This window comes from Crocodylus porosus, unplaced genomic scaffold, assembly GCF_001723895.1.
Source record: "Crocodylus porosus isolate Cpor-Errol unplaced genomic scaffold, CroPor_comp1, whole genome shotgun sequence".
NCBI lineage: Eukaryota > Metazoa > Chordata > Crocodylia > Crocodylidae > Crocodylus > Crocodylus porosus.
Window position 1 is genome coordinate 3,250,373 of NW_017728931.1, and position 27,725 is coordinate 3,278,097.

Below are 27,725 nucleotides of genomic sequence, written 5' to 3' on the forward strand. Positions count from 1 at the left end.
GGGGTCTGGGGGTGCAAGCTGGGGTGGGGCAGCCATTGGGCTGGCTGTAGGAGCTGGGGCCAGGCAGGGTAGCAATTCAGGGGGCTGAGGGAGCAAGTGTGGGTGGGGCATGTGGGCCCTGCAGAGGGCCCTGTGGACCCCGTTGGGGGAGATGTAGCCCCTGTGGGGGGCAGCTAAACATATAAGTATTTAGAATTCATTTCATTATGATGATAGAGACACTGGTAGGCTTCCAAATTGCTTTAACACTGTAGATATATCAATAAAATATTGCCCAACTGACTGCTGTCTCTGTCTCTCACTCTCTCTCTGTAGTGGTCTTTTGTTCTAATTGTGGAGGAATATGGATTTTGGGGTATTTTACAGAGTGACTTTGGGATTTTTTTTATCAGGAATTTTTCAGTTTTCAAATAGGGAACACCAGAATTCCTGCTAGGGAGGCAAGTGGAAGGACCCAGGCAGAGGAGCCTGCTCAGAGTTTGTACCTTGGACCCAGCTGAAGGTGAGTGACCTCCTGGCCAGTTGGGGCCAGAAGGACACGCTTTGACAGTTCAAAGCAGGCTACCACACCCAGAACATCTTCTGGGTGATAGCTACCCAGATGGCCAGGCAGGGGGCACACATGGCAGTAGTGCCATACAAAGGCCAACTCTGTAGCCACAGCCCGCTGGAAGCTGGCTCAGAGGGGCATATGCCTCTACTGGCTGTGCAGTCCCCACCCAGGTTTGGCAGGTGCGCAGCAGGTCACAGCCAGGCAGCAGCCCCCACTGCCAGACTTCTGCAGTGGGTAAAAGGTGCAGGAAACTCTCAGGGCTGCTTCAGCAGTCCAGCTGGCACAAGGGGTAGTGTTCCTAAGTACCAATTGGCTGGGCCCCAGAAGCTCCCGAGAGTGAGCAGACCTGAGCTACTTGACAGGGCAGCTTTTTATACTGCTGGGGACAGCACAGGTGCTGGCCCCAGGCTCTAGCTCCCCCTGGCAGCAGATCCTGGAGGAGCAAGACAGGGTTATTTTGCCCCAAGCGGCACAATTTGCCCCACACCAAAGTGCATGTCCAGGCACGTGTGCGGAGGCAAAAAGGCCCGGCTCAAATTTGCACCTCTTCTATTTGAGCTGCTGCAACCATGCATGCTTGCATGTGTGGACATGCCCTATGAGTACGTACATGCTGACTCTTGATGAAATGGGGCACATAACTAAGCAGCTCCTTAAAAAGTTAGATTTACATACCTAGCAATGCTCCCCTCAGAAATCAGGATAAAATTAAACATATTATATATACTGCAGGACATGTTAAAAATGCCAGCGCAGTAACCTGTATACCTGTCTTACGTGTGTAAGATAATGTACTTGGGTCTAACAAAATAATTAATAAAATGAAAAATATTAAAGCCAACAGTTGAAAAAGATTTTTTTGTTTGAAGTAAAATATATTTTTTCCATTGAACATAATACTATATTAAAAAGGTGCAGGTATGAGGTACCTGTAGCCTAATGGTCCTATGGATGATCTCACATGACTTGTCAATGACAGTATGATTTAGCTGGCTGAATGAATCATGAAACAAAACTTCAAAGCAGAAATCTTCCACTAAATTTTACTTTTTTACATTTAGGGTAACAAGGAATAACAGTAAAAAAACTCCACCAGATTACAGTACTCTTTCTAAAGAAAAGTTTAAGTCCAAACCCTTTTTAAAACTTTGTAACATGCTTGGTTTCAAATATCCCCTCATGTCATCATCACCCAAGTTATTATTTTTAATACTTTTCAAGTTGAATGGTTTCTAAGAATTGTAACTTTCACACTCATTTATTTAAATTTTGATTTGCTATCTTAAGACTTCACAATATTTTCTCTTTTATTCAGTCTTTTACCTTGCAGCTTCACTTGGCTCATCAGTGGCATTCTTCAATAAAATATTTATGAGGTAACACTGAAACAATAAAATTCATGAAAATAAGCACTTTTTCAAAAATACTTTTGTATTAATTCAAGTGTATCAGATATTTCATTCTGACAGGGTCACAAGTGAAATAAATTTGGAAGTGTCAGTGTATTACCATGGGATGTTTGCTTCTAATATATTTTCCAAGAGAACAACTTATTGGGTGTAAATAAGCCAAAATTTACAAACTTTCATGGCTTAATGGGGAACCTAAAACTACAAACAGGCAAAAAAATCTACTGGTAGCTGATTTTCAGTTGCTAAACACTTGTTATTCCAGTTTGCCAGAAGTGCTCAGTATCTCTTAAAAGTCAAAGTAACTTTAAATGGCTAACGATGGTCTTAAGTGTATATGCTTTGGGCAGCAACATTTGAAAATACTGGTGTACTTTAGTTCAAAAAACAGACAAGCCCAGAATCTGTCTTGTTTTAATGCATTTTTGACAAATCTCTCAGACTGATTCACATGTAGCTGAGGACACTAGATCACAACCATGGAATGAACAGGGTTGTAAGTTCTCATTTCTTCTTTTTCCACTTTCTAACATTCTATGTGGCATTTGAAGGGAATCCTATATCCTTATACAAATTCCACGGTGAATTACTGTGATCTCTCATAATTACCAAAGAGAAAATTGCTATCAGAATCATGATGACCATTAGGGCTGACTTTAATTTCAGCTAACAATAGTTTAATATTTTTTAAAGATGATTATTAAGGCCCATGAATTACAAAGCCTAACATCCACAACCAACACCCCTAAAGCTTTACATCCACATTTAGAGCAATTATTGTTTCATGGAGTCTCAATGAAATTACTGATCTGGGAAAAACATGTTTTGAGCTAAATTCATGCCTCTCTCCCACATAAAGGCTATTTGTTAAACATTTTAATATTATATAAAAAGGTAAAAATAAGTAAAAATGAATTGCCCTAGTCTCTTGCAAGTATACATTGCCACAGATGTACATGCATACCAGGAATAAATAACGTTATACATAAATGCCACTTCTTAAAGTGAACTGACAGATGCCTGGCAGAAGAGTAGAAAACTAGATTTTAGCCAGCTCTCTCTCTCAAAATAAGAAGTAATATAAAAAGTTAAAAGTATTTGCACCATATGTTTAGTTCATTGCTAATATAGAGTTATAAATTAGCAAGTTAACACTCATCAACTTGCAGGGTTTTTTAGTGCATGGTAAAAATAATCAAATTATTTAACAATGTAAAACTTCATTGGGTTAGGTAAGGATTTATTAATACAAAGTTACTTTACTTTGACATCTGCAGTTCCTGTGATGAGACCACCAGTTTTCAGGATGGGTTGCAGCAGTGGGATTTCTTGGTAGATATTTGGAAAGCAAACAAGAGAACCAAGAATAGTATGAGCTTCTGAACGAGGGGCCTAGAGAGAAAACAGGTACAAACAAACGTTTTTTCATAAAGCTATAAAAACGACAAATTGTATGATATTGGTATCACGTAATATTATCACGTAAGTGATATGCTTAACATTCTTCATGCCCTGTATTGGACTTCTTTTCTGTTCATTTTTCTTGTTGAATTTGTACATAGAATAAAACTACTCCATCAGTACTAACCAGGCACCACCTCTGTGTACACAGCATAGTGATTTGATTACTTTACAATACATATTCTATTTTGTTTGTTCTGTTTCTACATTCCTCGGGGTCCACTGTTTGACAAGAACAACAGGCAGGCACCTGCCTCTTGAGCTGATAAAATATAGCTCTGACTGAAAGCAGTGTCCAGTCTTGGAAAACAGGCCACTACATATTAAGACCAGTGTTAAATTTTCACTTATCCTTGTCTATGTGTTTGTGTGCAATATATTATGACAACTCTCTTAGATAGTTCTGTAGTTTCACAGTTCTGTTGTTATTCATGTTCCTTGAGAACAATTTAAAATACTTACAATAATCAGGAACTACGAACAGAATGCTATATGCTTTCTGAGCTGACATCAGGAGAATTTCAATTTTTGCTAACTTGAATTATTTCTGTCACTGAAAGCCTCAGATCTATATTGTATATTCAACCAAGTGATGCAGAAGGGTCTGAAATACTAGATGTTTTTGTGCAGCATACATCATGCTGTATGTACCACAAATAAAATACTTAGCTTCATTCTATTAATCCCAAAATGTAAGCCTCCTTTTAAAAACAGACAATAACTTATTAATTTAAAATAAAATTCTTAAGATTTGGGGAACTCAGTTTTTATACATGAATGCCTAAATAGGATGTTTGACGCCCACATTTAGATATTAAACTCAAAATTTGGCATTTCTTAATATTTGCATGCACTTAAGTCCTGATTTGGGGATCTAATTCTAGAGATTGAACCATCTATTCAGCTGCCAATGTCTGAAAAAAGGAAATTGCTTACTGGTAACTGAGTTCTCTAACATGTGCTTTCAAACACAGTCATTCTCACATGTTGGTGGGTTTAGCCCCTGAGCCTTTTGTCTGGAAACTACTTTTTGCCACCCTCCTGTACCCAGAGGATAAAGAATGGAAAGCATTTTAGCTTTTCAGTTTCCTTTCAATGGGAGAGTCCTAGAGGGGCAGACTCTGAGGCAGGACAGCTGAATTTTAATGTGCATGCGCACACATGTATATGTGGATAACACATCTCAAAAAACTTCAGTTAGTGGTAATTTCCTTTTCTCCTTTTGAGTCCATGCACACATTCTCACATGTGGGTGGCTCCAGAAGCTGTGCCCATAACATATGGAGAGGGAGATTCAGCATCTCTTCAGGCAGAGATTGACAGGAGCACCATCCTGCCAAAAGTGCTGTCATTCCAGCAGGCCTCCACAATAGCAACCAAAAAAACCTTGCACTTTTTTAGCACAGTGAAAAGAATTATTGAACTAAAAAAAAAGCTTCACTGGGTTAGGTAAAAACTTATTAATACAGTGTTACTTCACTTTGACATCTTCAGTTCCTGTGATGATACCGTCAGCTTTTGCAATAGATTGCAGTACTGGGATTTCTTAGTAGATATCTGGAAACTTTAGCAAAGGTGTTAAGTGAATTGCAGTCACTGGTCTATACAAACGTCTAACATAAGACCCTGAAGGAGGAGGCACTGCAAGGTGCCTGTACTTTGCCGGAGTGTCTGGGGATCACAGACGGTCCTTTGCAAATTCATGAGAGTCTGATATGACTGGAAATCCAACTGGAGAGTCTTTGACACGAAACAGCTGATGCCCTGGACCCTTCCACTTTGACTGAAAACTGCTGTGGGGACCTGCTAAAAGGTTTGCAATCCTGTGCAGGTAGCAGGCCAGAGATCTTTTCACACCCAAAGTGTGAAGGGTTGCCTCCGGCTCTGAATCATGCAGCTTTGGGAAAAAAGGCTGGTAATGAAGTTTACTGGCTAAGCTGAAACTCAGAAACTGGGTGAGTATGAAAAATCACCTTGTCCAACTATAAGATGGTATTATGGGACATCTGCCATTAGAGCTTGGTTCAAAGTAAATCGCTTGGCAGAAATGATTACCACCAAGAGGACTGTCAAACAGACTGCCATTCACTTAAACAGTGATTGCGTATGTATTATAAGGGGCAAATTCATATCCCACTCAGGAACTGGGTCTTTGACACATAAGAGGCCCTTCGACAATGTTTTTAGAAACTCAGTGTGACAGAGTGGGAGAAACATGTCAGCTTTCCATCATGGGGGTGACGGCGATAAGTTCACCATCCAGGGAACCTTATTGCTGCTTCCAATACCAGCGATAATGTAGCTGGGTGCAAATACTGAAACTTCACTTCCTACAGCAGGACTATATACCTCTTGTCAATATGCTTCTCAAGAGACAGGTATAAGGTAGGAGAGTTCCAAGTGACATGGGCCAGTAGAAGAATGGCTTAAACTGGCAGTATTACTTTCAAAGGGCTGGGTTAGCATAGAATGACAGTCATTGAGTGCATTGAGGTTTCAGTTACTTCTTTTTAAAAGAGTTTGAAGTCTGGGCAAGGGACCTAAGAAGGTTCGGGAAACCTCTGACTTCATCTGCCAAAGGGTCAGATGGAGGCATGGTTTCTGGAGAAGGCAGTAGCTTTCTCACCTTTTCTTGCAAGAATGAGTGTTCCAGATTAACAAGATGGAGGCAAGTAGGATCTGTATATCCCTTGAGGAAGAAGCACACAACCTCAAACAACAGGAACACTGGATTAGTTCCATGGGTAAAGGCTTAATCCAAAGCCACAAGTGCCAGGGGAATACAGAGGCCAGCTCTGAACAGAGAGTGGCAATACGGCACAGGAAACAACTGTTCACACAATGATTAATTCAATAAGACCCTCAGCAACAGGAATGTTGGAATGGGTCAGGGTCAGTGTCAGAATAAGATACTGTACTGAAGGGCAGTGCCAATGAACCTGGAGGATAAGTAGGGTGAATAAAAATCAATGATTTAAAAAAAAAATCTATTTTTTTGATTTAAATCAGATTGTTTTGATTTTATTTAAATTAGAATTAAGTCTTCCATTTTAAAATCAACCATCTTAAAATGAAATTTGAATTTAATAAAACATAGTCTAAAGAATAAATTTAGGATAATCTATGAAAATAATTTAAATAAAATAATCTATTGGGTCAATGAGCCTCTACTAAAAACTCTGGAGTTAAGGCTAATTTTCTTCTATAAAAGAATGAGAGGAAAAACCATCTAACTTTTGAGGTCAAGCTTTAAAAATATGGCACAATATTTCACATATCAGAGGCTTGGCCCTGCAAGGATGCAGGGTTTCTACTACTGGATGCAAAGGATCAGCAAAGTCCGCACAGGTATTGGAACCTGGCCTCTGACTCCAGCAGACATCATCATCCATACTCATTGATCAGGATTATCCACTGAACTCACCTGGATGGTATCAAACTCCTGTTTTATTCTCTCTACTTGAGCTCTGATTAGTTCAGATAATAAATTATGAATATTTATGATTCTAAATCCATAATGGAGGCTTATTCTTCAGCCCAGCTCATGGAAAAACAACCATTTGCTCAGTAACTATCAACTCCCTGCTTCTGAATGATTCTGGGTACTTCAGTTCAATGGCCTTTTTTGGTCTTTTTGCATATATACAGATACGTAAACATTAACTTCTCAAGTGCTCTACTCTCTCTCTAAACTACAATTCTGCAGCACACAAGGCAACAGCAGAAATCATGGATTGTCAGGGGGAAGGGTTTTGTTTTTTGAGGGTGAGTTACAGTTACAGTCTTGGTTTGTTGTTAGTTTCTTGTGTGAAGGAGGGAGAGAGAGCAGAGTAAAGAGCAAGGTGCTCAATAGAAAGACCAACACTGGGCTCCCTTCAGTATAGGAAAAGAACAACTTTCTGTGAAGAAAAGACCAGTCTTGATTTCAAGACCCGGAAACTGGAGGAAAAACCTGCCATAGGTCCAGAAATTTTGAATGTCCATCATTTGTAATGTCTACAACTTCAGAATCATCTACTGGTACCACCAGTAGTACTGCAACTAAATACACATCAGACAGTGAATTCCCTGTATCCAAAAAGAGACTTCTTCATTATCAAGTAAAACTATGGATGACTTAATAATCAGGACCAGGAAAGTCCAGCAAGACAGCATAGACAAAAAGATTGCGCAGTTCATTTATTCAAGAGATTCTCTCTCTTGCCTTGTTCAGAACAAACTTTTCACTGACATGTTTCAATCATTATGACCAGGTTACACTCCAACCAGCAGAACAGCTATTGCTGAAGGCTTTTGGATACAGTGCATGAGAAGGAAACTAAACAGTATGCAAAAAACATCGATGGGAAAAGTGTTTATTTGCATGTCAATGGATAGAGCAATGTACACAACAATCCAGTAATATGTGTTTGTGTGACAACAGAAGATGGGATTGTTTATCTTACAGAAACAACTGATACATCAGGAAATGCCCATACTGCAGAATGTTTTTTAAAGTAGCAGTAAAAGCAATAACAAACTATGAGCACAAGTTCAAGTATCATGTGCGCAGCTCTGTTACAGATAATGCTGCAAATGTAGCAAAGATGAGAAGAAACTTAAAAGATAATGAAGTAAACCTGAATCTTTTAACATTTGGGTGCAGTGCTCATTTGATGCATCTTTTAGCCAAAGATTTAAGTACTCCAGGAGTAAAGGGAAATGCTGTTGGAATAGAAAAATACTTCTGTAACAACCAGTTTGCTTCAGCTTCACTGAACAGAGCTGGGGAATACAGGCTAATTCTTCCCTAAAACGTATGCTGGAATTCAGTGGTTGACTGCTTTGAGCTATTTATTAAGAACTGGCCTATTCCAATGATCATCTGTGAAGAAAATTGTGATAATATTGATGGAAGTACCATAGCTAGAATAGTCAACATGGGACTAAAAAGTGATATAGAAGATATACTGAGTACATTAAAACCTGTTTCCAGAACCTTGGACAAACTACAGAAAGATTGCTGCCTTATTGTGGCTGCTGTTGAAACTTGGAAAGAACTTCAAGAAACATCAAAGCAAGAAATACCCACCAGCAAAGTTAAATTGCAAGCAGTAAAGAAGTAGATTGATCAAGCATTTACTCTACCTCATTTTCTTGCTGATATTCTTAACAAAAAGAGTAGATGTTTAACTGCTGAAGAGGAAAATGTTGCTATGACATGGACATCTACCAGTGACCCACAAATCATACTAACCATAATGCATTTCAGGGTTAAAGGTGAATCATTCAAGCAGTAAGTTTGCAAAGGATATTTTAAAGAAAGTCACAGCACTGAACTGGTGGAGTCACTAGCAAAAAACCTGGAACCAGAGCTTGCTGAAGTCCTAAATCAGCAGTTGACTCTTCTGTTGGTACAGAAAAAATATTTTCTTCATTTGGACTGGTTCATTCAAAGCTGAGAATTGACTGGGAGCTGAAAAAGCAGGAAAGCCTGTTTTTCTCTTCCAGTCTATTACTAAAAAGGGGGAGGAGGATGAGGCTTTTGAGTTCTAAAACTTTGAAAGGAGATAACAATTTTCAAAATGGCCTTGGTAAAAAAAAATAATTGTCTAATTTTAAAGGGAATTAAACAAGTAGGAACTTAAGCTCAAATGATTTTAACTTAGCCATTCCAGACAATTTTCCCCAGGGTGACATGAAACAACTGGTTTAATTCAGTAATCAGAGTTCATACTTCTAATACTATAACAGTTAATACTACTGTTTAATAAATTATTTGTAAATATGCACCATTCCATACTAAAATGAAGTATATCTAACAATCTAAATATGTTAAGCTATATATTTTTAAAATATATACATATATATCTAGTTTGTATACATAAGGATATGTACCAAATCTACTGCAAAATTGTATTTAGTTGTAAATGAACATATTTTAATTGTTGCATCAGTGAATGAAAACACACCTGTCTTTAAAAAAAACAAACACATACACACACAAGAGGAAAGTTGATTAAAAAAAAAAAATCAGTTATTTAAATTGGGCTTTTGGCTTGTTCATTTAGATAATTTGATTTAAATCAATCCACCCTGCACAGAAGTAGGGACAGATGTGGAAAGTGAGAGAGGAGGCAATGCTGATGTCTGGATACACAGTGCTGAACAATGCAATGGTGCAGAAGTGACCCCAACTAGTGCCAAGACCGCAGTAGCACAAGGATCTTCATATACTAATGAGAGGCTCCATGGTATGGTAGAAGCCATTTCTGAAGACGATGAAGGCACCTACTTTGAGGAAGACCTCTTTCCTCTGCTGTTTTATGAGCCCTACTATGGTGCTGAGTGGCTCAGATGATGATTATGAAGTGAGTGTCACCATACTCATATGTCAAAGGCATAATGGCCAGAAAGCCAGTGATGGGTAGAATGGTCAATGTCAATAAGACTTTGGGCACTCGAAGGTGGGGCATGAGAGTGCTGCATGTGAAAACTGAAAGCTCGAACAGTGTCTCTTGAACAAAAGTGCAAGACAATGGCTGCAGCAAAACTGGGTTGTGGTAACAAGACTGCCACAAGAAAAATCAAACTCTGCTAATGGCTTGCAGCAACCCATTAGACGTCAACACAGTGGAGTGCTTGCAGTACCAAATAACAGACCCATGCCATAAGATAACAGTCATCATAACAGTCTATCACAACCTTCTATCATACTTCAGCCTAAAAAATATGTGATGGTTAAGTGTTGGAGAGACCTGACACACTAATCACCTGTGTATTTCCAAGCTAAGAAAGCCAAAGAAAGGCTGAGCCAGTGTAACTAGAGAAGGCAAGGAAACTACATATACAGGTCAATTGAACCTTGCTGGGGTCATTTGACCCCAGTACTCTTTCCTGCCATGGCAGGGGGCTGGACTAGATGATCTACTCAGGTCCCTTCCGACTCTAGAAACTATGAAACTATGAACTAGCAACTAAAGAAGACAAAAAATTAAATATATATTTCAGCAAAACCTGTAAAAGGTGCATTGAGTATAGGCCAAGCCAAAAGGTGCATCTCTAAGAGAGATGCACCAAAACCTCTTTGGCAGGTTTCTCAAAGTCATAAATTACTTCCGTCTATTACCCTTGCTCTACATTTCTTTCTGCTTCTCATCTCAGGCTCTCTCTACCATCCTCCAATTCCTTCCTACTGTCTTTCAAACTTGGAATGACTCACCTAACAAGTGCTCTCTCTGTCTCCTCCAGATCCCTCCTTAAAATTAATTTCTTCCATAAAAATCCTTCCTGTTTGGTTCAATGCTTCAGTCTCTTCTCAGACACCCTTCCTTATACTGTTGCCCCATTTATTTGTTTTGGCATTTTTTTTATTATATTTCTGGCTGAGGAAAGGGTCTAATGTAATATTTCTCATGGCATTATACCCTTTTAGGACATCATAAGACGATTTTTTTATTAATGCATCACACCGATGCTTATATTTGTTATGGGTTTTGTTGCTACCTAATCCAAAACCTAAGCTATGGCCTTGATCTTGCAAGGTCAGATGCAGGGACAAACTCTTGCATTTACATGATTCTCCTGGAAAATTAATGGTATCATGAAGTTGCAGATTCTACCTTTATGCATGAATTTTCATGATCAGGTCCTGTTTTTATATCACAATGATGTCACACCCATCATGGCAACAAACAAAAGAAAACCAACCCTCTCAAACTGTTGCCCACAAAGGGTATTTGAGAGTCTTATATGTAAATTTGACAACAACTATACCGTTTAAAACAGTGTTAATAGTAAAGCATGTGCACCAGAATTGACTAGAGACCAGCATATAAAAATGTTTACTGTGGTATTTAGCACTATAGATAACCTTTTCTATTATTTTAAATATATAAAACATAATAAGTACGACATGCTTTGTATAATACCTGGTGGGTTTCTTGCGGCAGAGATTTTTTTTACATGTTTATATGAAGCACAATATTAAAACATCTTGCAGTACTACTTGCTGACAAGGTAAGCTTTTGATCCCTAAAAAGCTTTTTGATCTATTTTTGTGACAGCTCTGTACCAAACCAATGCCTGTATATATACTGATGACCATAAAAACATGTCTATGCATAAGGACAAAACAACTCATGACATTCTGCTGTAACTGGAGATGATTTTTCTTCCTCCTCCTTTCATATGGTGTGCCTATTTCTGTTAACATATACCTACACAAAGATCCAAACTTTCTTAACAATGTATGTCTTAAGAACTTATTCATATTTCTCAATCTTATACAAAAGCTTCCTATTTTAGCAAGCTTGTAAGAACTTTAACATTACCTTAAGCACAGTGGTTTTCATCCTGTGGTCTACAGACCCCTGGGGGTCTGCAGACTATGCCTAAGGGGTCTACAAAAGATGACTATGATTAATCAAAAGTATGTGAATACCCAATTACAATTCAAAGTGGGCCACCTCTATTGGAAATTTATAGGGATCTTCAAATGAAAAAAAGTTGCAAACCACTGCCTTAGCATGTTAGTCGTTATTCTGCATTTACATTTTTTAAACTAGATGAAATGGTGTTATTATCCCTTATAAACTATAAGAAATTCTGTGCCATCAAAATGCTTTGTAGTTTCAATATTCATTCACTGTAAAACACTAATGAGAATCTGAAATTCAAGTCCTGCTTTTAGTGTGTAAATGTTCTGCAATATTAGTGAGGATATGATTTCTCACACTTTGGCCTTTTGATGAAACACCTTTGCAATACTAGTATGTCACCTTATCCTACAATTTCACACATCAGCTGCCATGGTATCTGCCCCAAGAGCCCAGTTTCACATGGCACTAATGAGTCAACACCTGTTAGAGTGGAGAAATCTGAACCTTGTTAGCAACTGTGCACTCTCCTGGGAACTTGGATGTTGAGCATTGTCATACTCACCTCCAACATGTCTGTACTAAGAACTCTGGCTGCAGCTGTAATGAAGTCTCCTATCAGCATTGTAAAACCAGGTAAAGCCAAGAAGAAAAACCAGGGTGGACAGTGCTTTATGACAGTATTCAAAATATCCTGAAAAGAAAGAGAAGTGAACCCTTCAATTTTCCAGAAAAAATAATCAAGGCTATTTAACAATGAAATCTTATGATGCTGTTATCTGTTACAAAAATTAAGAAATACAGTTTTATAGAAGTACTCAAATCTACATATTATTCAGTTCTCTGAAACACTGATCAGAGTTTCCTATTTCTTCACTAGAAAAACACATTTTCTAGAAAATGTACATTCCCTTTCTCTGTAACAATTCAAACCTTAGCTCTGACGAAGTCATGTTTTCTTATTTATAACCACATTTGAAAGGAAAGTAGCAATTTGTATAATTTGTGTTTTGTTATATGCTTACCAGATGTACCAAAATATTCAAGTAGTTATTAAGTTTGATAAATTGATATAGCATCAGAAATGAAATAAAGCTAAAATAATACATAAGCATTCCCAGGCTACATAACACTAATTAAACCAGACTTCCTAATGCACTGTTTCCAAGTCGTTCAAGATAGCAGCCTACAGCCAGTACCTTATTTCCATGATTAAACATTTGTGTGGAAACTTCACAGGATTTATAAAGATGTAATTGACAAATGCACTAATGTTAAACGCAAAAAGTACCTGTAGACAACTTTTACAAAAATAAAATTGTTGCTAACTTTTATAAAGAATAACTTCCCTCTGCCCCTAGGCGATAATCTGCTAAGCCTAAACAGTTATATTTCAAGTTTCCCCCCCAAGGATAAATAATTTTTTTTAAAAAGAAAACATGTTTTTACCACCAAAAGAGAAGCCTGTGTTATAGTAACAGTGGTGTTGCCACAACTTGACGCCAAACACATGTAGACTTTTGGGGAGTAAGCATTCTAAATCTCCTCCTTTGTGCTTCATTCCCCTCCCAAACCTCTGCTGTCTCTTGTGATCAAGACAAAATTTTGACCTGATCATTCTGAGGTGAAGTTCAGCATTCACAAAACTTGAGTGGGTTTAAAATTCAGCATCAAATTTAAAATCCCTTGCAACAATTATCACTGTTGCAGAAGAATGAGGGAGTTGATTTCTGTACAAGTTTAAAACCATTTCTGTTCCCACTGCAAGATTAAGAAAAACCTGCCATGCCAAAAGAAAATGTTTAAGTGCTTTGCTACCCCACCACCTTACTGAATTTTACAATAAATTAAAAAAGCCCATTATTTTAAACAGATTGTTGTTTTCATGCTTGATTTTTAAATTAAAAATTTAAGTTTTGTCTGCCTTGGAATAGTCTGTGGTGGTTGGAAAACTACATGAGCAGTAGCAGAATGAATCAGCCAAATACAACTCATTTAAATAATGTTTTTGTCACTTAAGGACTTGAGAGAAATTCTCTCTTTAAGCATTAGATGCTTCCAATCATTCAATTAAGGTGTGAGAAAGGTTTCAGTCTACATTATTTCTGAACCCTCCAGCAAATCCTTATAACCAATGAAGACTACAGGTTGAAGTTGACATAACATTTGAAACATTTCTTAGTGTAATGGACTCATTCGTAATTTTGAGATTTCCAAGATTAAAAGTAAGCAAACAGACAAAGGTTAAAAAATGCTTAGAAAAAAGTCAGGTCTTCTTCACGTACAGCCCATGTTAGCAAAAACAGCATAAATTCAGTCACTTTTTTCATTTCTAGGTATTTTAAAACTACATTAATACTTTTCAAAACACTATCAAAGTCTCCTCTAACACTATGTATTGATCCAGGAAAATACTTATTAACATTAACATAGTGGGAAGTGATCTATGGAATGATAAATAATCTCACATTAAAAATTATAAATATTTTTAAATTTTGGCATTGCAGCAGACTGTTTTCACCTCTCTGAATGAGCTATAATGCCACTCAAGTTAATGTTTAAACTAGTTTTAATCACTTCCTTTGATACACTTTAAAGTCAATATCAGTCAATGCAAACATTCTAAAAGAGTGAGCAGATGGATGCTGCAGCTCATAAAGTGGGTGGTAAACTCATGCTCCAAGGGCAGAACAAAAGATCCACCTTTTTTTATAATTAAGGGTCTGATTAATGCACTGCACTCCTCACAACACACCTGTAATTACTTACAGGGGTAGGTATTGTGCTGTGCCCTGTCTCTGAATATCAGGCATCAAGCTATACAGTGGCAGATGGGAACACACTTCTGTTGACATATGCTACAATAAAAAAATTCATGCAAACCTGGCTTAAAAGGTAGCAGAATGTAGCACGTACAAAGATTAATCACAACTGTGTTAACTTTGCCTTGCTTTCATTAATTCCATCTGTTAAAGTTAAGACACTAAACCAATATTCAGGGTTTTTTTTTAATTAAACTTTAAAAAATTGGCAGTAAAATCTAATGGTCAGTGAGCCTGCTATAAGTCTTCAAAGATTCAAAAGGATTCAATCTTGTGTGTGTTTACTTGAGCTACAACTATACCTCAAACTCTACAGAAACTGGCTACTGCTAATATTTACTACCAAAACAGTGATGAGGTTAAGGCGGCACTAGATGCATATTGTAATGCTTTAACTTTGATCTTTTTCACAGTACCCTCTGTAAATAAGCAAAGGAAGAATACAGTTGGAAGAAGAGAGTATAGATGTGAGTATACAGGTCTAATTTAAAACAAGATGTTGCACAGATGAAGCACGATACATGATGATTTCATCTTCTGATGGTGCATTTTTCTAAACAGTATAAGAATTTGGTTGCAGATACTACATTGTTGCTGAAGAGAGAGAGCACAGAACAGCAGTCCTCAACCTTTTTAGAACAAAGGCACCCCCCAGAAAATGACAGCTCTTAGCTTTCGCTTATTTTGTTACAAACAGAAAAATATTAGTGATTTTTTTGTTGCAAAGAACTCAGAAAGACAACAACACATCAGAATGTTTTTAACACTATGGATTCCAGTTTGTAATCTCTGGGTTTATCTTGTAAATCATATTTGTTCACCTAACAGTGCTAACAGCGTGGCACCCCCTAACACCCTTGAAAGGGCCTCTAGGCACCCCAGAAGGCCATGGAACCCTGATTGAGAAGCACTGACATAGAGTATATTTAATAAACAAGAAAATATTTTTTTCCAAGTTTCAAGACAGAGAATTCAACAAAATTATTTTGAAAAAAGTCTGCTGTTACACTACAGCAGTGGTTTTCAACCTTTTAAGACTCAAGGCACCCCATGGAAAATGCCAGCTCTCAGTTTTCATTCATTTTTTGATTATGGAAAAACAATAAAGTGATTTTTCTGTTGCAAAGAACCCATAAAGATCACAACAGGTCAGAATAGTTTTAACACTATGGATTCCTATTTGAAACCTACTACTCGAAACCCCAATTTTTATATTGTGAATCATGTTAGCATACCTAACAGTGTTAATATTATGTGGCACACTCCAACATCCTTGAAAAGATCTCAAGATAGCCCAAGGCATGGCACCCTGGCTGAGAATCACTGCACTACAGTAATCCCTCAGTTTCTCTTTGTCACTATTCACGTTCAAGACAAACAATTTCATAACACCTATCGTGCTACTGTGATATAACATTCACAACTATTTGCATCAAAGTTAACTATGTACACGTTGAATAAATAAGTTATCTTGAACTCTGTCTTTGACTTCATAAAAGATTCTAGTCTCCATTTTACCAATGCAAAACCAGAGTAGTTTTATTGGCTTTGTTTAAAATAATCAGTTTAATTTCAGCATAAATAAAACCAAAACCTTGCCTAAAATATGTATGTAATGTAAATAAATCTAAATCTCACAAAACCTTTAAAACACACGAAGACTAATGATGAAATTTTCTCTTTCATTTCTTGATTGACATACTTTCATGCAGTATGCACATCTACTGGTAAAAGCTAGATTCACATAGTAATGCAGTTGGTTTGCAGCTTATCGAAGGATTCAGGTTTATGAAAAAGCAACCAAGTGAGAACATATGTCCTATCAGTGATCTTGCAAAAAAAATCAGGTAATTCAAATAGAGGCAAGTTGTTTCCTTCCCTTCAAAGCACAGTTCTATAAATATAAACTGTATTCAGCAGCTTACAGCCTAGTAAATGAATCACTTTAATTGAATGCTATGTACACAGTAACTGGAAAAACACAAGCAATAAGAAAAACATATGGTGATGGCAATAGAAATTGGTTTACTCGTTTTTGTACAGTGTTGTTTCTTTACTTCTTTCATAATTGACCTTTAGAACGATAAATGTGTAAAATAACTTTGGTTTATTATGGCTCCAAACCTTTCAACAATTACACAAAATGAAAATTTAAAAGGAAGTATTCATTCTGGAAGCATTTCCATTGTTTACATAATTGCACTGCTATAATTTAGTGTTCATGTTGTTATGGAAAAGTGGGAAAAAAGATCCATTATGGACTGTTTCAATTCAAAATGCTGCACTGTAGTGTCAAAAATAGAGGGGGGGGGGGAGGGAGGAAATCCCCTGTTTATGCCAGTGTAAAATGAATTAACTCTATAAATGACAAAATATTTCAGTTCAGGGTATTTTAGCACGCAAACCAATTTCATAAGGTCACCTTCATCCTGTAAGTGGAAAAATATTTATGTTAGTTCACTGAAAGGTCAATTACAAAAATATTCTTCACCTAATTTTTGCCTAGGCTTTTGCAGATTGTAGGTGTAACAAAATAGCCTGCCATCTGCCTTTATCAGGTTTCCCAATTGTCCCTACTCAGGAACAAGCTCGGTTTCTCACTGAAAGTTCAACTTGTTCTCTATTAGGGACTGGAATTTACGAGAGAAAAATATTATTCAATTATTTTGTTTTCTACCTTATAAAGGAAAAACAATAACTCTACTGGTTTCTGAATTTCCCTAGTCTTCTTTTTTCAGACAACAATTCAGACAATTGTTGAGACAAAACAATTACAGGGTCTGAAAAAAACTGGTTTTGATTGTTTGTTGTTGAACATGAAACCAAAAGTTAAAAAGCTGAAACTTTTGAGAAAATAACCCTTACTATAACAGCTACAGTGGTAATTTAGGTGTCCTGTTAAAAATGAAGTTCCACCAAAAATAATAAAGAAATTTAACTTGAGTAGAAAAAACAGGATTATCTTTGGAGAAAATACATTAAAATTGCCATTTAAATCTACTCTCAAAAATATATATGTATTAAAACATGCATTAAAAAAGCACAGAGTTATAAATCAACCCTGCCATACAAAACAATTTCTTCCTACACCCTAAGTTTTTTCGAAGAAAAGCAAGGGAGAGATTTTTCAAAGGCACAATTGGCAATTAAGCATTCAAGTTAAGGTTGTCATTTATATTCAAACTAGTTGATGCAGTTGTGGCCACATGTAAGCAAGGAATAAGACACAAAATCCATGACAGTTTGGTTCAGTAACCAATTGTTATCCAAAAGGTAGAAATACTTATCCTAAACCAATAGTTCTCAACCTTTTTAGACATAAGGCACCTCTGGATAGATCTGAGAAATCTCTGGATAGACTTGAGGCAACCCTTGGAAAATGTCAGCTCCTAGTTTTCGCTGTTTATGCCTACAGAAAAACAACAGAGCAGTTTATCTGTTGCAAAGAATTAAAAAATTACAACTACAGATACCAATTTGAAATCCCTGGGTTTATTTTGTGAATCATATGTGTAAACCTAACAATGCTCATGTGGCATCCTGGTTGAAAATCACTGTCTTACACTGATCCTGAGTCTCTGTTCTTTTGCCTGCAAAGCTGCTAGGAAAGTGACAGTGTCATAAGATTTTCAAGACTTGGTTTCAGAAAAAGTGCAAGCTTTGCTTTACAAGCAGTACTTAGTACTTACGTTTTTCAAAGTAATCAGGAAATTCACACCAGAGAGCTGGGTGAAAAGTACTTTTTTTTACTAATGGTTGTGCAAAAAAAAAAAAAAAAAAAAGACTAAATGCCACAGTAAGTGTGGTTCTTCAGGGACACTGCCTCTGTGGCTAAGTACAGGCAGTCAAAAAGCCAGAGGCTGATTGATTCAGTCTTTGTAGGTTAGTCTAAATTGCAGGGATTGAACAGATAAGCAAATGAACATTCACTTTTGATTCAGGAAATGCAGCCATATGCCTGCAGTGGCTCAAGCCAGAAGCTGGGGAGTGCCAGAGCATGCCTGCCAGCCACTGCCAAATGGGAGGGAAGATAGAAAGCTCTGCTGAAGGAGAGGGAGTGTGGCCAGACCTCAACTCCTGCTCTGCCTGGGTGGGGGAGGTAGTGGCACTGAATTTATAAAAGCTTGAACAAGAATAGTTCTCTCTCTGAAAAACTATAAACTGAAGAGCTATAAAGGCAGCCTGGGCTGTGTGTTCACTTACTCTTTCTGCTGGACCCATGGTCTCCAAGATTTGCAGTCCAGAATCAGAACACCAGGTCTCTCAGGGTTGCTTGTCACTTTCTCTTCCTGCTTTTAGGTGTCTCTGGGATTTGTAGTCTACAGTTGCAGCCAGCACTGAGTTTTTAGCAGGGCAGGGCAGCTTTGTACTCATAGGAAGGTGAGTTTAACCCCCCTCCCTGGCCCCAGACTGCAGCTGGGGTTTGCCTGGGGGCCAGTGAGCCAGCTCTCACTGCTCCAGCTAGGGAGCAGAAGGGCAGGGTCAGCCTTGCTCTCTGGAGCAGGCAGCACAGCGCAGTCCATGTCTGTAAAGCATATTGGGATGCTGGGGGACTGTGATTTAACTTGAACCAGGAAGGGGTCTGGGACAGAAGTTTCATAAGCTGGTTTGACCCAAATCAGTTAAGTCTAATACTACATTCAACCAGGTTTATCTTAAATAGTGTCAGCCATTTTGAAACTGGTTTATGTGCACTGAACTTCTATTCTGATACAGGTTTAAACCAGTTTCTGATCATTTAAACCAGTTTATGTGCAACTTCTGTTCCTAGCCTGTATGTTCAAACATCTGACCCACTCTATGCCTTGGAGTTTTGGGAACCATCTTAAAAGCCATATCTATGGATACCATAAATGTACTTTCCTGCACTACTACACGTTTGCAGTTGATGCAAACTGGCATAGCTCTCACATGCTCATATGGTAACACAGGACAGGAAGAGATCTTTTTGTATCAGCAAGTCCAATCCCCTGTTCTCACAGATGACCATGTCTTAAACTTTCAAAAGCTTATCTAAGTTTCATTTAAAACTAGGTAGGAGTTTTGCCCCCACTACAAAAACTGGAAGAGTTTTCCAGAACTTCACCCCTTTATTGGTCAGAAATCTTCTAGTTTTCCATCTAAAATCATTCACACACAGTTTATGCCTACTTGTTTTTGTGCCAACACTTTTATATAGCTTATCAAGATTTTTGCTACCAGGTGTTTCACTCCCCTGATTTTTGATTGACAGTAGTCATATCCACCTCTATACCCTCATTTTGTTAAGCTAAAAAGCTGAGCTTTTCTCCTTCCCTCTTGTAGCAAAGGGTCTCCATTCTAGCAGCTATTCTGTGCACTAGCTCCAGTTTGAGCTCAACTTTCATGAATACGGGTGATCAGAATTGTAGATAGTGGTCTAGATGTGGTCCCAATCTCACTTAGGCATATCATTTATTTCCTTGTTTCCATATTTGGAAATACCATGCTTGATAAAATCTAGCCTCCTGGCACACATTACAATTATGGTGCAATTAAAGTGTTAATCATGCCATAAAACGTGTGATTACATGTTCATCTGATTTACAGTACCATAACACTGCAAACCAGGCAAGAAAGATATTCCACAAAATATGTGGAATATCTTTGCAGTTCATTTGTACGGCACTATAAACTGAACACCTCCATGCCAATGGTGACTGTCAGTATCAGCATGAGGATGTGGGTCAACATCTGGACTGGGACAGCCTAAGTCCCAATGCCAAAAATGCCCCTCCAGGGGAGCAATTTGCAAGGTTCCTTGGTGGGAGGGAGATGAAGGCTCCCCCCTGAAGGGAACCTGGCAACCCCTGAGCCTAGCAACCTTCCCTGCCTTCCCATGCAGCCCCAGTGAATAAGGGGAGCCGAGCTGAATGCATGGTTTTTACACATCTTGGAACATGGAGACCTCGAGATGAGGGAGAGGCTCCCACATCCCATGGTCCCAGGTCCCAAGACTTCTAAAAAAATGCCTACAACTGAGCAGTATTGGGGCTGTCCTGGGATTGGGTTCACAATCAGGTAACTGTTGGCCCTAGCCCAGGACAACCCAGTCTCAAACTGCAGGATCAGGCTGAGGGCAGCTTTGCAGTTGAGCTATTGGGATCAGAATAGCTTTTACACCCAATCCCTAACATGCATATCTGGCTTGGCAGAAGCTGCTATGTTTGCAACAGGGCATAAAATAGCTAGCAAAATATTAGAATCTGAAAGTCTGATGAAGTATAAAAAGTTACATTAGATTTTTTTTCAAAACAATCTATTGTTCTCTAGAGACAAACCTAAAACCCACAATGGCTAACAATTTCCAAACTGTCTCAAAACTAAGGGCCCTCGTCTGCAACACTTTATAAAACACATAAATACTTAAAGGAGTTCTTATTCCATGGAGAACAATGTTTAGAAAACAATGCTCTACCCAGCTAATCCATGTTCCAGTAAACAGTACTAATAGCCTGGTAGTCTAAAAGTTCTATGCTACTCTTCATTGTATTTATAAATACAAACTTAATAGAAAAAGATATAACAGCTCACAAATACTTTTTTTTACTTCACATTGATGGCAATATCAAATAGATAAGTAAAATGTTTTCTGCCATAAAAACCCTCAAACGATATGCTTCATATTCTGAATTAGCAAGCCATTTAACTAAGACAACTCTACATCTTTTCATATCCACTGTTTATATATAAGCTCAGCACACAGATACTGCATACTATTTCTACCCACAACTAGTAACAGTATATTCAAAATATGTTAAACCACTTTACACATGTAAATATGTAGAAAAGAGTAACAGATATAGAAGGCATAAAGGAGAGTTATCAATAAAGGATGCTCCCTTTCACTGGCCTGGACACCTTTCATTACTAAAATAAAAGTAAAAATAGAGCAAAATAATATAGTCCTTAACTTTTCAGTCTGCAGCACTCTTGCCTAACATTCTATATGATGAAACAAATCTAATCTGTATGTGCTGAAATGTAATAATTGAATACATCTGTTAACTCAGTAGGATTTTCAAGATTATTTTCAGGTTTTAGTCAGTTCTGTCCTTACCTTCATGAAATTACACATAATGTAACTGCAATATCATTCCACAGATTTTCTGAAATGTTGGTCTTTAAGAACATTCTCTAATATTCCTTATTAAACCAGTAGCTCCAAAATAGGCCACTCAATTAAGTTCTGTGACTGTCTTCAAAAGGTTTAATTGTTAGTCTTCCATGTTGCTATAGAAGGAACCCCCAAAACTTAAGTTTATCTAATCAGGTTAGTTACCTCTCAAACAATATCCTCCTTCAATCAATGTCCAATTATTAACAGGCATATGTCAAGAGACTGTGCACACTCATGTTTATAGCTGTGGCAGGTGACTGAGAATCTTTTAAGGACATTTATAGCTGCCAGCCAGATACTCTTTGAAAGGCAATGGAATGAGGTTTTTTTTTAAAAAAAAAAAACCTTTTCCAGAAGGCTTTAAATAAACCTTCCAGGATCTTAGGACGACACAATGATTATCAGTATAGCTATTCACTAACAGATACACTGATGAAGCCAATAGGTGCACAATGAGATACAGAAGGCAGCTGAGTGACAATAATCCAAAACAAATGATATGAACACAGAATGGAGAGACAGGCTTCTCTGCCATACTAGAGAAAAAAAACATCCATTTCTCATAGAAACATTTCAGCACTGCTGACTCCAGACTGCAACAGAAACTCCTGTGGAGTTTTCCAAACTACATGTCATTGAGCAGTGGTCCTCCAACTCCAGTCCAGAGGCCAGATACAGCTGGCAGGGCCAGTTGTTATCTAGCCTGTGGGGCTCCCTTCAGGTCTGGAAATTTGACAGCAGGTGAGTGGTGGCAGCATTAATTGCTGCTTGCATGCTGCCAAATTTCTGGACCATGGGGAGCCCCTGTGGACCAGATAATGTGGCCATGCATGCTAGATCATGACAGCATGTGGTTAGGTCAGCATACAAGATTGCTCTGGAGCCAAATTTGGGCCCAGGGGGTTTGGCTGATGCATGGCCAGACCTAGGCATGTGGGATCCCACCTGTGGATCTAGTCTATGGACTGACTGTGAGCCATTCATTCATCTTGGGAGGCTGGGAGGTTGGGTACCACTGTCACAGAGAATTAGGCAATTTCTAATGATTCAACCAATGAACTAGAGAAACCCTGGATTAGACCCACACTCTTTTCTTGTGACAGTAGACTCAATGATACTGGTAGAAGGTATGGAGGCTTCTGTCAGAGACATAAGCAATCCCTATATTGGTGCCATCTGGCCCATGTTGGAGAAAGCAGTATGACTTGGATTCTGTCTTTGTGTGATCAAAAAGTTTTAACAAGATCAATGGAATTGGAAAACGTCTCAGTTCAAGAAAAAAAGTCTCTGAACACGCTTTGAAATAGGATCGGGATCATTTTCCATTGCTGTTGTCAGAAAGAGGTCAATCCCAGAAAGATAGTCAGTCCTATTTCTCAAACCATGGGAACTTATGATGGTAGCTGGCTGCTAGTACAAGCATTTTTGAGGAGACAGAAATCAGAATGAGATAATGACCACTGTTTCTTGACAGGATTTTTGGAAGGAGTGTTATATTGTTTATTCAAGCAGTACACAGAGGTTGTGGTATCAAAGTTACTCACCAAGCAAGCATATTATTTTTCAGTCTGTATTTAGTAGCTTTCAAATCCAAAGAAGTTAAATTCAGTTCAGCCTCCTACCTGTTCCATGGAGCATGAACTATCAAGCTACCGGGACTGGGCTCCCTAGTTCTGACTGCTGATGGTAACCATCACAAAGGATGGACAAATATAACAGTTTGGGAGCTCCCACAAATGGAATGTCATAAGGCTTTTAGAGCAATGTTAATCAAAATTTCCACATTGTCTACACTTGAAGGAATTTTGTTGCCAACTACGGTTGTAACTATCTCCTCTGAAGCAAATTAAAAAAGGTATCATATATGTGGATATGGTTATGACCCAGCTAGAATTTCACTGGTCTTCTGGGATTTTCTTGCCAGAAGTGGGTAACTTGGCAAATATTCCTTGAGCCAATCTTTTGGAATAAAGGAAATTCCTTGGATGGATCACAAATTATATAGCAGGGTTTGGCAAAATTTTGGGGCAGAGTACCAAAAATACCCAAACCTTGACTTGTAAGATGTTGGCATGCCAGGGGCAGACAGGGGGAAGCTGCAAGTGGTCCAATCCTTGTTGTAACAGTGCAACTCTGGCTCCTTCCCCACTGGTTGTCCTGAGGCACGTCTGCACCTGCTGTCAGCAATAAGCTGGGCCAGGGCTCTGCAGACCCTGTTGTAGCAATCTGCAGCCTTCCTGCTGCCTGATGCGAACAGCCTGGGCTCTCTGACTGGTGGCAGGGGCCTCCCCAGTGGCGGGTGGCAGGAGCTGGCTGTGGTAGGTGCCTGGGAGGCTACAAGCTGTTACACTGAGGTCTGCATACCCCTGACCTTGCTCGTTGGTGGTGGGGGGTGCATGTGTACCTGGGGTGGACGGTGGGGGAAGTGTGAGGGGCCTGATTCTTGTTGTGGTAGCACAGCCCTGGCCCCTTCCCTGTTGTCCACCCCAAGGCAACACGTGTTAAGGAAAATGCCTTTACATGCCATACTGGCATGCATGCCAGGGAGTGCCAACCCCTGTTATACAGTAAGCATACAGATAAAAAGCAAACAGCAAGTCTTGCTGCTGGTAAGGACTTGCTAAAGTTAACTAACTATCCAGGTTTGAGAATACAGGAATACTGTAAGCATGAAAGGGGAGGCAGTTCCTACCAGGCTTTTCGTAAATACCTTTGGTGAATTAGAAATGCCAAAGAACATTCTGCAGTGTGACCCTTTATCATGCAGATGGAAATATTCCTATGACAGAAAAGTGGTATCATTTAACTCAGAAGTCACAACCCAGCTGGGGTTAGACATGGTTAACAAAAACATCTGATAAGGATTAAACAAAATATTAAATAGCTGCTATTTCAGTGAGGGCCACTGCAAGCACAACCTTAACTCATTGCTACTGTGCAGTAGTGTGAAAAAAAAACCATGTGACATCTGGACTGCACAATAATGCCAGTTACTTAAGCAAATACTAAATAACTGTGCAGTAGCAACTGTTCAGTTCGGCACACATATAGATGTGCCCTCTGTATCCTAACCAAGATTTAACCCACAGCAAAACTATATCTCTCACCCAACAATTACTTTATTATTTTAGCTGTTTCTTGTGAGGAACCTTGTCAAAGGCATATAGGAATCTAAATAAGTGTTATCTGGCTTTCCATGTCCACTACTTTATTCATACATTCACAAATTAAAAGATTAATGAGTCATAATTTTCCTTTACAGAAATCAAACTAGTTAGGTACTTCATTGTGATTTTCCAGGAATTTTCTTATTTTATTTTTAATAGACACTCTCCTTAGGACTTGGGATATGAATTCTTGTCCATAGTCAAAATATGACTCGTTTTACTACACCTCTCTTCTTGCCTTGCATTTCTGATCTTCCCACCAAGTCCATTATGACTCTCAGAAACTAAACAATCTAAAGTCTTTTTTTCACACACGCATGACAGACTCAGGCTCCTGGTTCTATGCATGAAAGACTGGCAAAACACTGTCATAATGGTTGCTCTCTACACAGTCTCAAAAGATTATCTGTACAGCACAACACAATGTGACCCTGGGTACATCACTAGAAATTCTGTGATAATAAGAAATAACTATAATTTTAGGATGTTTTGAGGCACTTCAAGTTGAGCTCTCTTTTCTGCATTTTCCTGTCTGCATACATATAGAAACTCAAATTAATTCATTGCTTCTCTCTCCTGCTGCTCTCCCTTTATCTGGATTTTCAAAAGAAAAAGATCCATTATAAAATTTGTAGATTACAATGGCATACCGCCCAATAATCTATTTAACTGGCTACCTGCAAATAATGAAGTGAGAGATATTCTATCACTTATACTATGAGTAATTTCTATTGTTCCACTATATAGTGATTTCTCTAGTCTGAAAAAGGTGATGCAACTGTTGCATAGGATTGTTCACATCTTCGTACAGGGATGTTTGTTATTAGACAGCCAGGGACAGACAAATTATAGACACATAGCCAGGGACAGACAAATTATAGACATTATAGACATTTCAGTTGCATCACTATCTCCTTGCTCCCTTTCTGAGCTAATTGCTAAACCTGAAACTCAGATTGCCTTTGGGAGCTTTTCGTAAAATATCCTCTTACATTGCTCTTTTATATACCCCATGAGAAGGTATATACGCCATCACCTGATGGCGGATTACCACGCTCTGGGGGGGTGGTGCTGAAGGAGATCGGTGCACAGGTGGTATTCTCTTCTGTTCTACTAGTGAGCGGACGTGGAAGAAGGCATGAGACGTGCATTGCAGAGAAACTGGCGGCTTCGGGACTGGTGTCTTGAGGCAGGCTTTGGCTTCCTTGACAATGACCCGTACATCACGATGAGAGACATGCTCTGGTGGGATGGGCTCCACCTTTCCTCTAAAGGTAAGTGTGTGTTCTCTTCTAGGTTGGCAGATCTCCTCCGGTGGGCTTTAAACTAAGCTTGTTGGGAGAAGGGAAAGGCGAGGGAGGAGGAAGACTTGGACCGCTAAACCAAGCAGCACTCACAAGTACAGCCCAGCCTAGACTGACGAGCGGAACATATACACAGGTAAGCAACAGGGGCCAGGGAAATGCTGTGATTAGGGAGCCAGTGCACAAATCCACAGGAGGCCTCAAATGCCTCTACACAAATGCTATTAGTATGGGAAACAAGTAGGAGGAACTTACCCTCCTGCTAGCTGACACCAACCCAGACATAGTGGGGCTCACTTAAATGTGGTGGGACCCAACACACGACTGGGTGGTGAATATCAAGGGTTATAGGCTTTACAGGAGGGACAGGACAAGGAGGAAAGGCGGGGGTGCAGCGCTCTACATTAAGGAGGAATACATATCCTCACCAGGTAGCAGAGAGTCAGAGGAGGGGAACATGGAAGTGCTCTGGGTTAGAATACAAGGCAGTCAAGGGGAAAGAGACTTAATGGTGGGAGTCTATTACAGATCACCCAACCAACGGGAAGAGCTAGACCAGGAATTCTTAAGTTAGCTCACAGAGGTAGTTAGGTCAAAGGACGTGGTCATCATGGGTGACCTGAACTTTCCAGACATCTGCTGGGAAGAGCAGTCAGCCAGGACTGACCACTCACGTAGGTTCCTAGTCCAAATCCAGGACCTCCATCTAACCCAGGAGGTGCACAGCCCCACTAGGGGAGATGCCTTGTTGGACCTGGTGCTGGTCACCAGTTACGACCTGGTGAGGGGGCTGCAGGCGCTTGACCACCTTGGCAACAGTGATCATTGCTTGCTGGAATTCACCATCCAGCGTGAGGTGGCAAAGGCCTGCCGCAAGGCAGCAGCCCTAGATTTCAGGAGGGTGGACTTCAAGGAGCTAAGGAGAATAGTCAGGGAAGCACTGAGGTCCTGGACGGGAGGGGAGCCAGGTGTCCAAGGAGAGTGGTCGCTCCTTAAGGAGAAGATCCTCCAAGCTCAAAGGGAGGTAATCCCAACACGGATCAAAGGGGGCAAGAGGGCGCAAAAGCCCACATGGCTCACCAAAAGCATCCGGGAATGTCTCCTAGCTAAAAGGGAGGCGTACACCCAATGGAAGGGAGGGGCCATCACCAGGGTGGATTATACTGCGGTTGCTCGGGGATGCAGGGGGGAGTCAGGAAGGCCAAGGCAGAGAGGGAACTGGGACTAGCTTCCCGGATCAAGGACAACAAGAAGTCCTTTTTTAAATACATAGGGGGCAAAAAGAAGGTTCCGGATAATGTAAGGCCCTGCAGGACATGCTAGAAAATTTGGTCATCACACCACACGACAAAGCTAACCTATTTAATGACTTCTTTGCCTCCGTTTTCCTGAGCAGGGACCAGATCAGCCCCCCTACCAGGCCCCCCTCAGGCCCCAGGGGAGGCGCACCTAGGCCAGGGGTTAGTGAGTATCTAGTCAGGGAACTTCTGGAGGGGCTGGATGTATTTAAATCA

At 39.3% G+C, this 27,725-nt stretch overlaps 1 protein-coding gene across 3 annotated transcripts in view; it reads right to left on the reverse strand.

Moving 5' to 3' along the window:
- RALGAPA2 (Ral GTPase activating protein catalytic alpha subunit 2) overlaps positions 1-27,725 on the reverse strand; it is a 357,121-nt gene that overhangs the window by 149,271 nt on the left and 180,125 nt on the right. For all 3 annotated transcript variants that reach the window (XM_019544076.1, XM_019544075.1, XM_019544074.1), the window contains 3 exons: positions 12,346-12,474; positions 3,226-3,354; positions 1,877-1,935 (listed from right to left, as the gene is read on the reverse strand). In XM_019544076.1, coding sequence (XP_019399621.1) covers positions 1,877-1,935; positions 3,226-3,354; positions 12,346-12,474 — 317 coding nt within the window. The remainder of the gene's footprint in view (positions 1-1,876; positions 1,936-3,225; positions 3,355-12,345; positions 12,475-27,725) is intronic.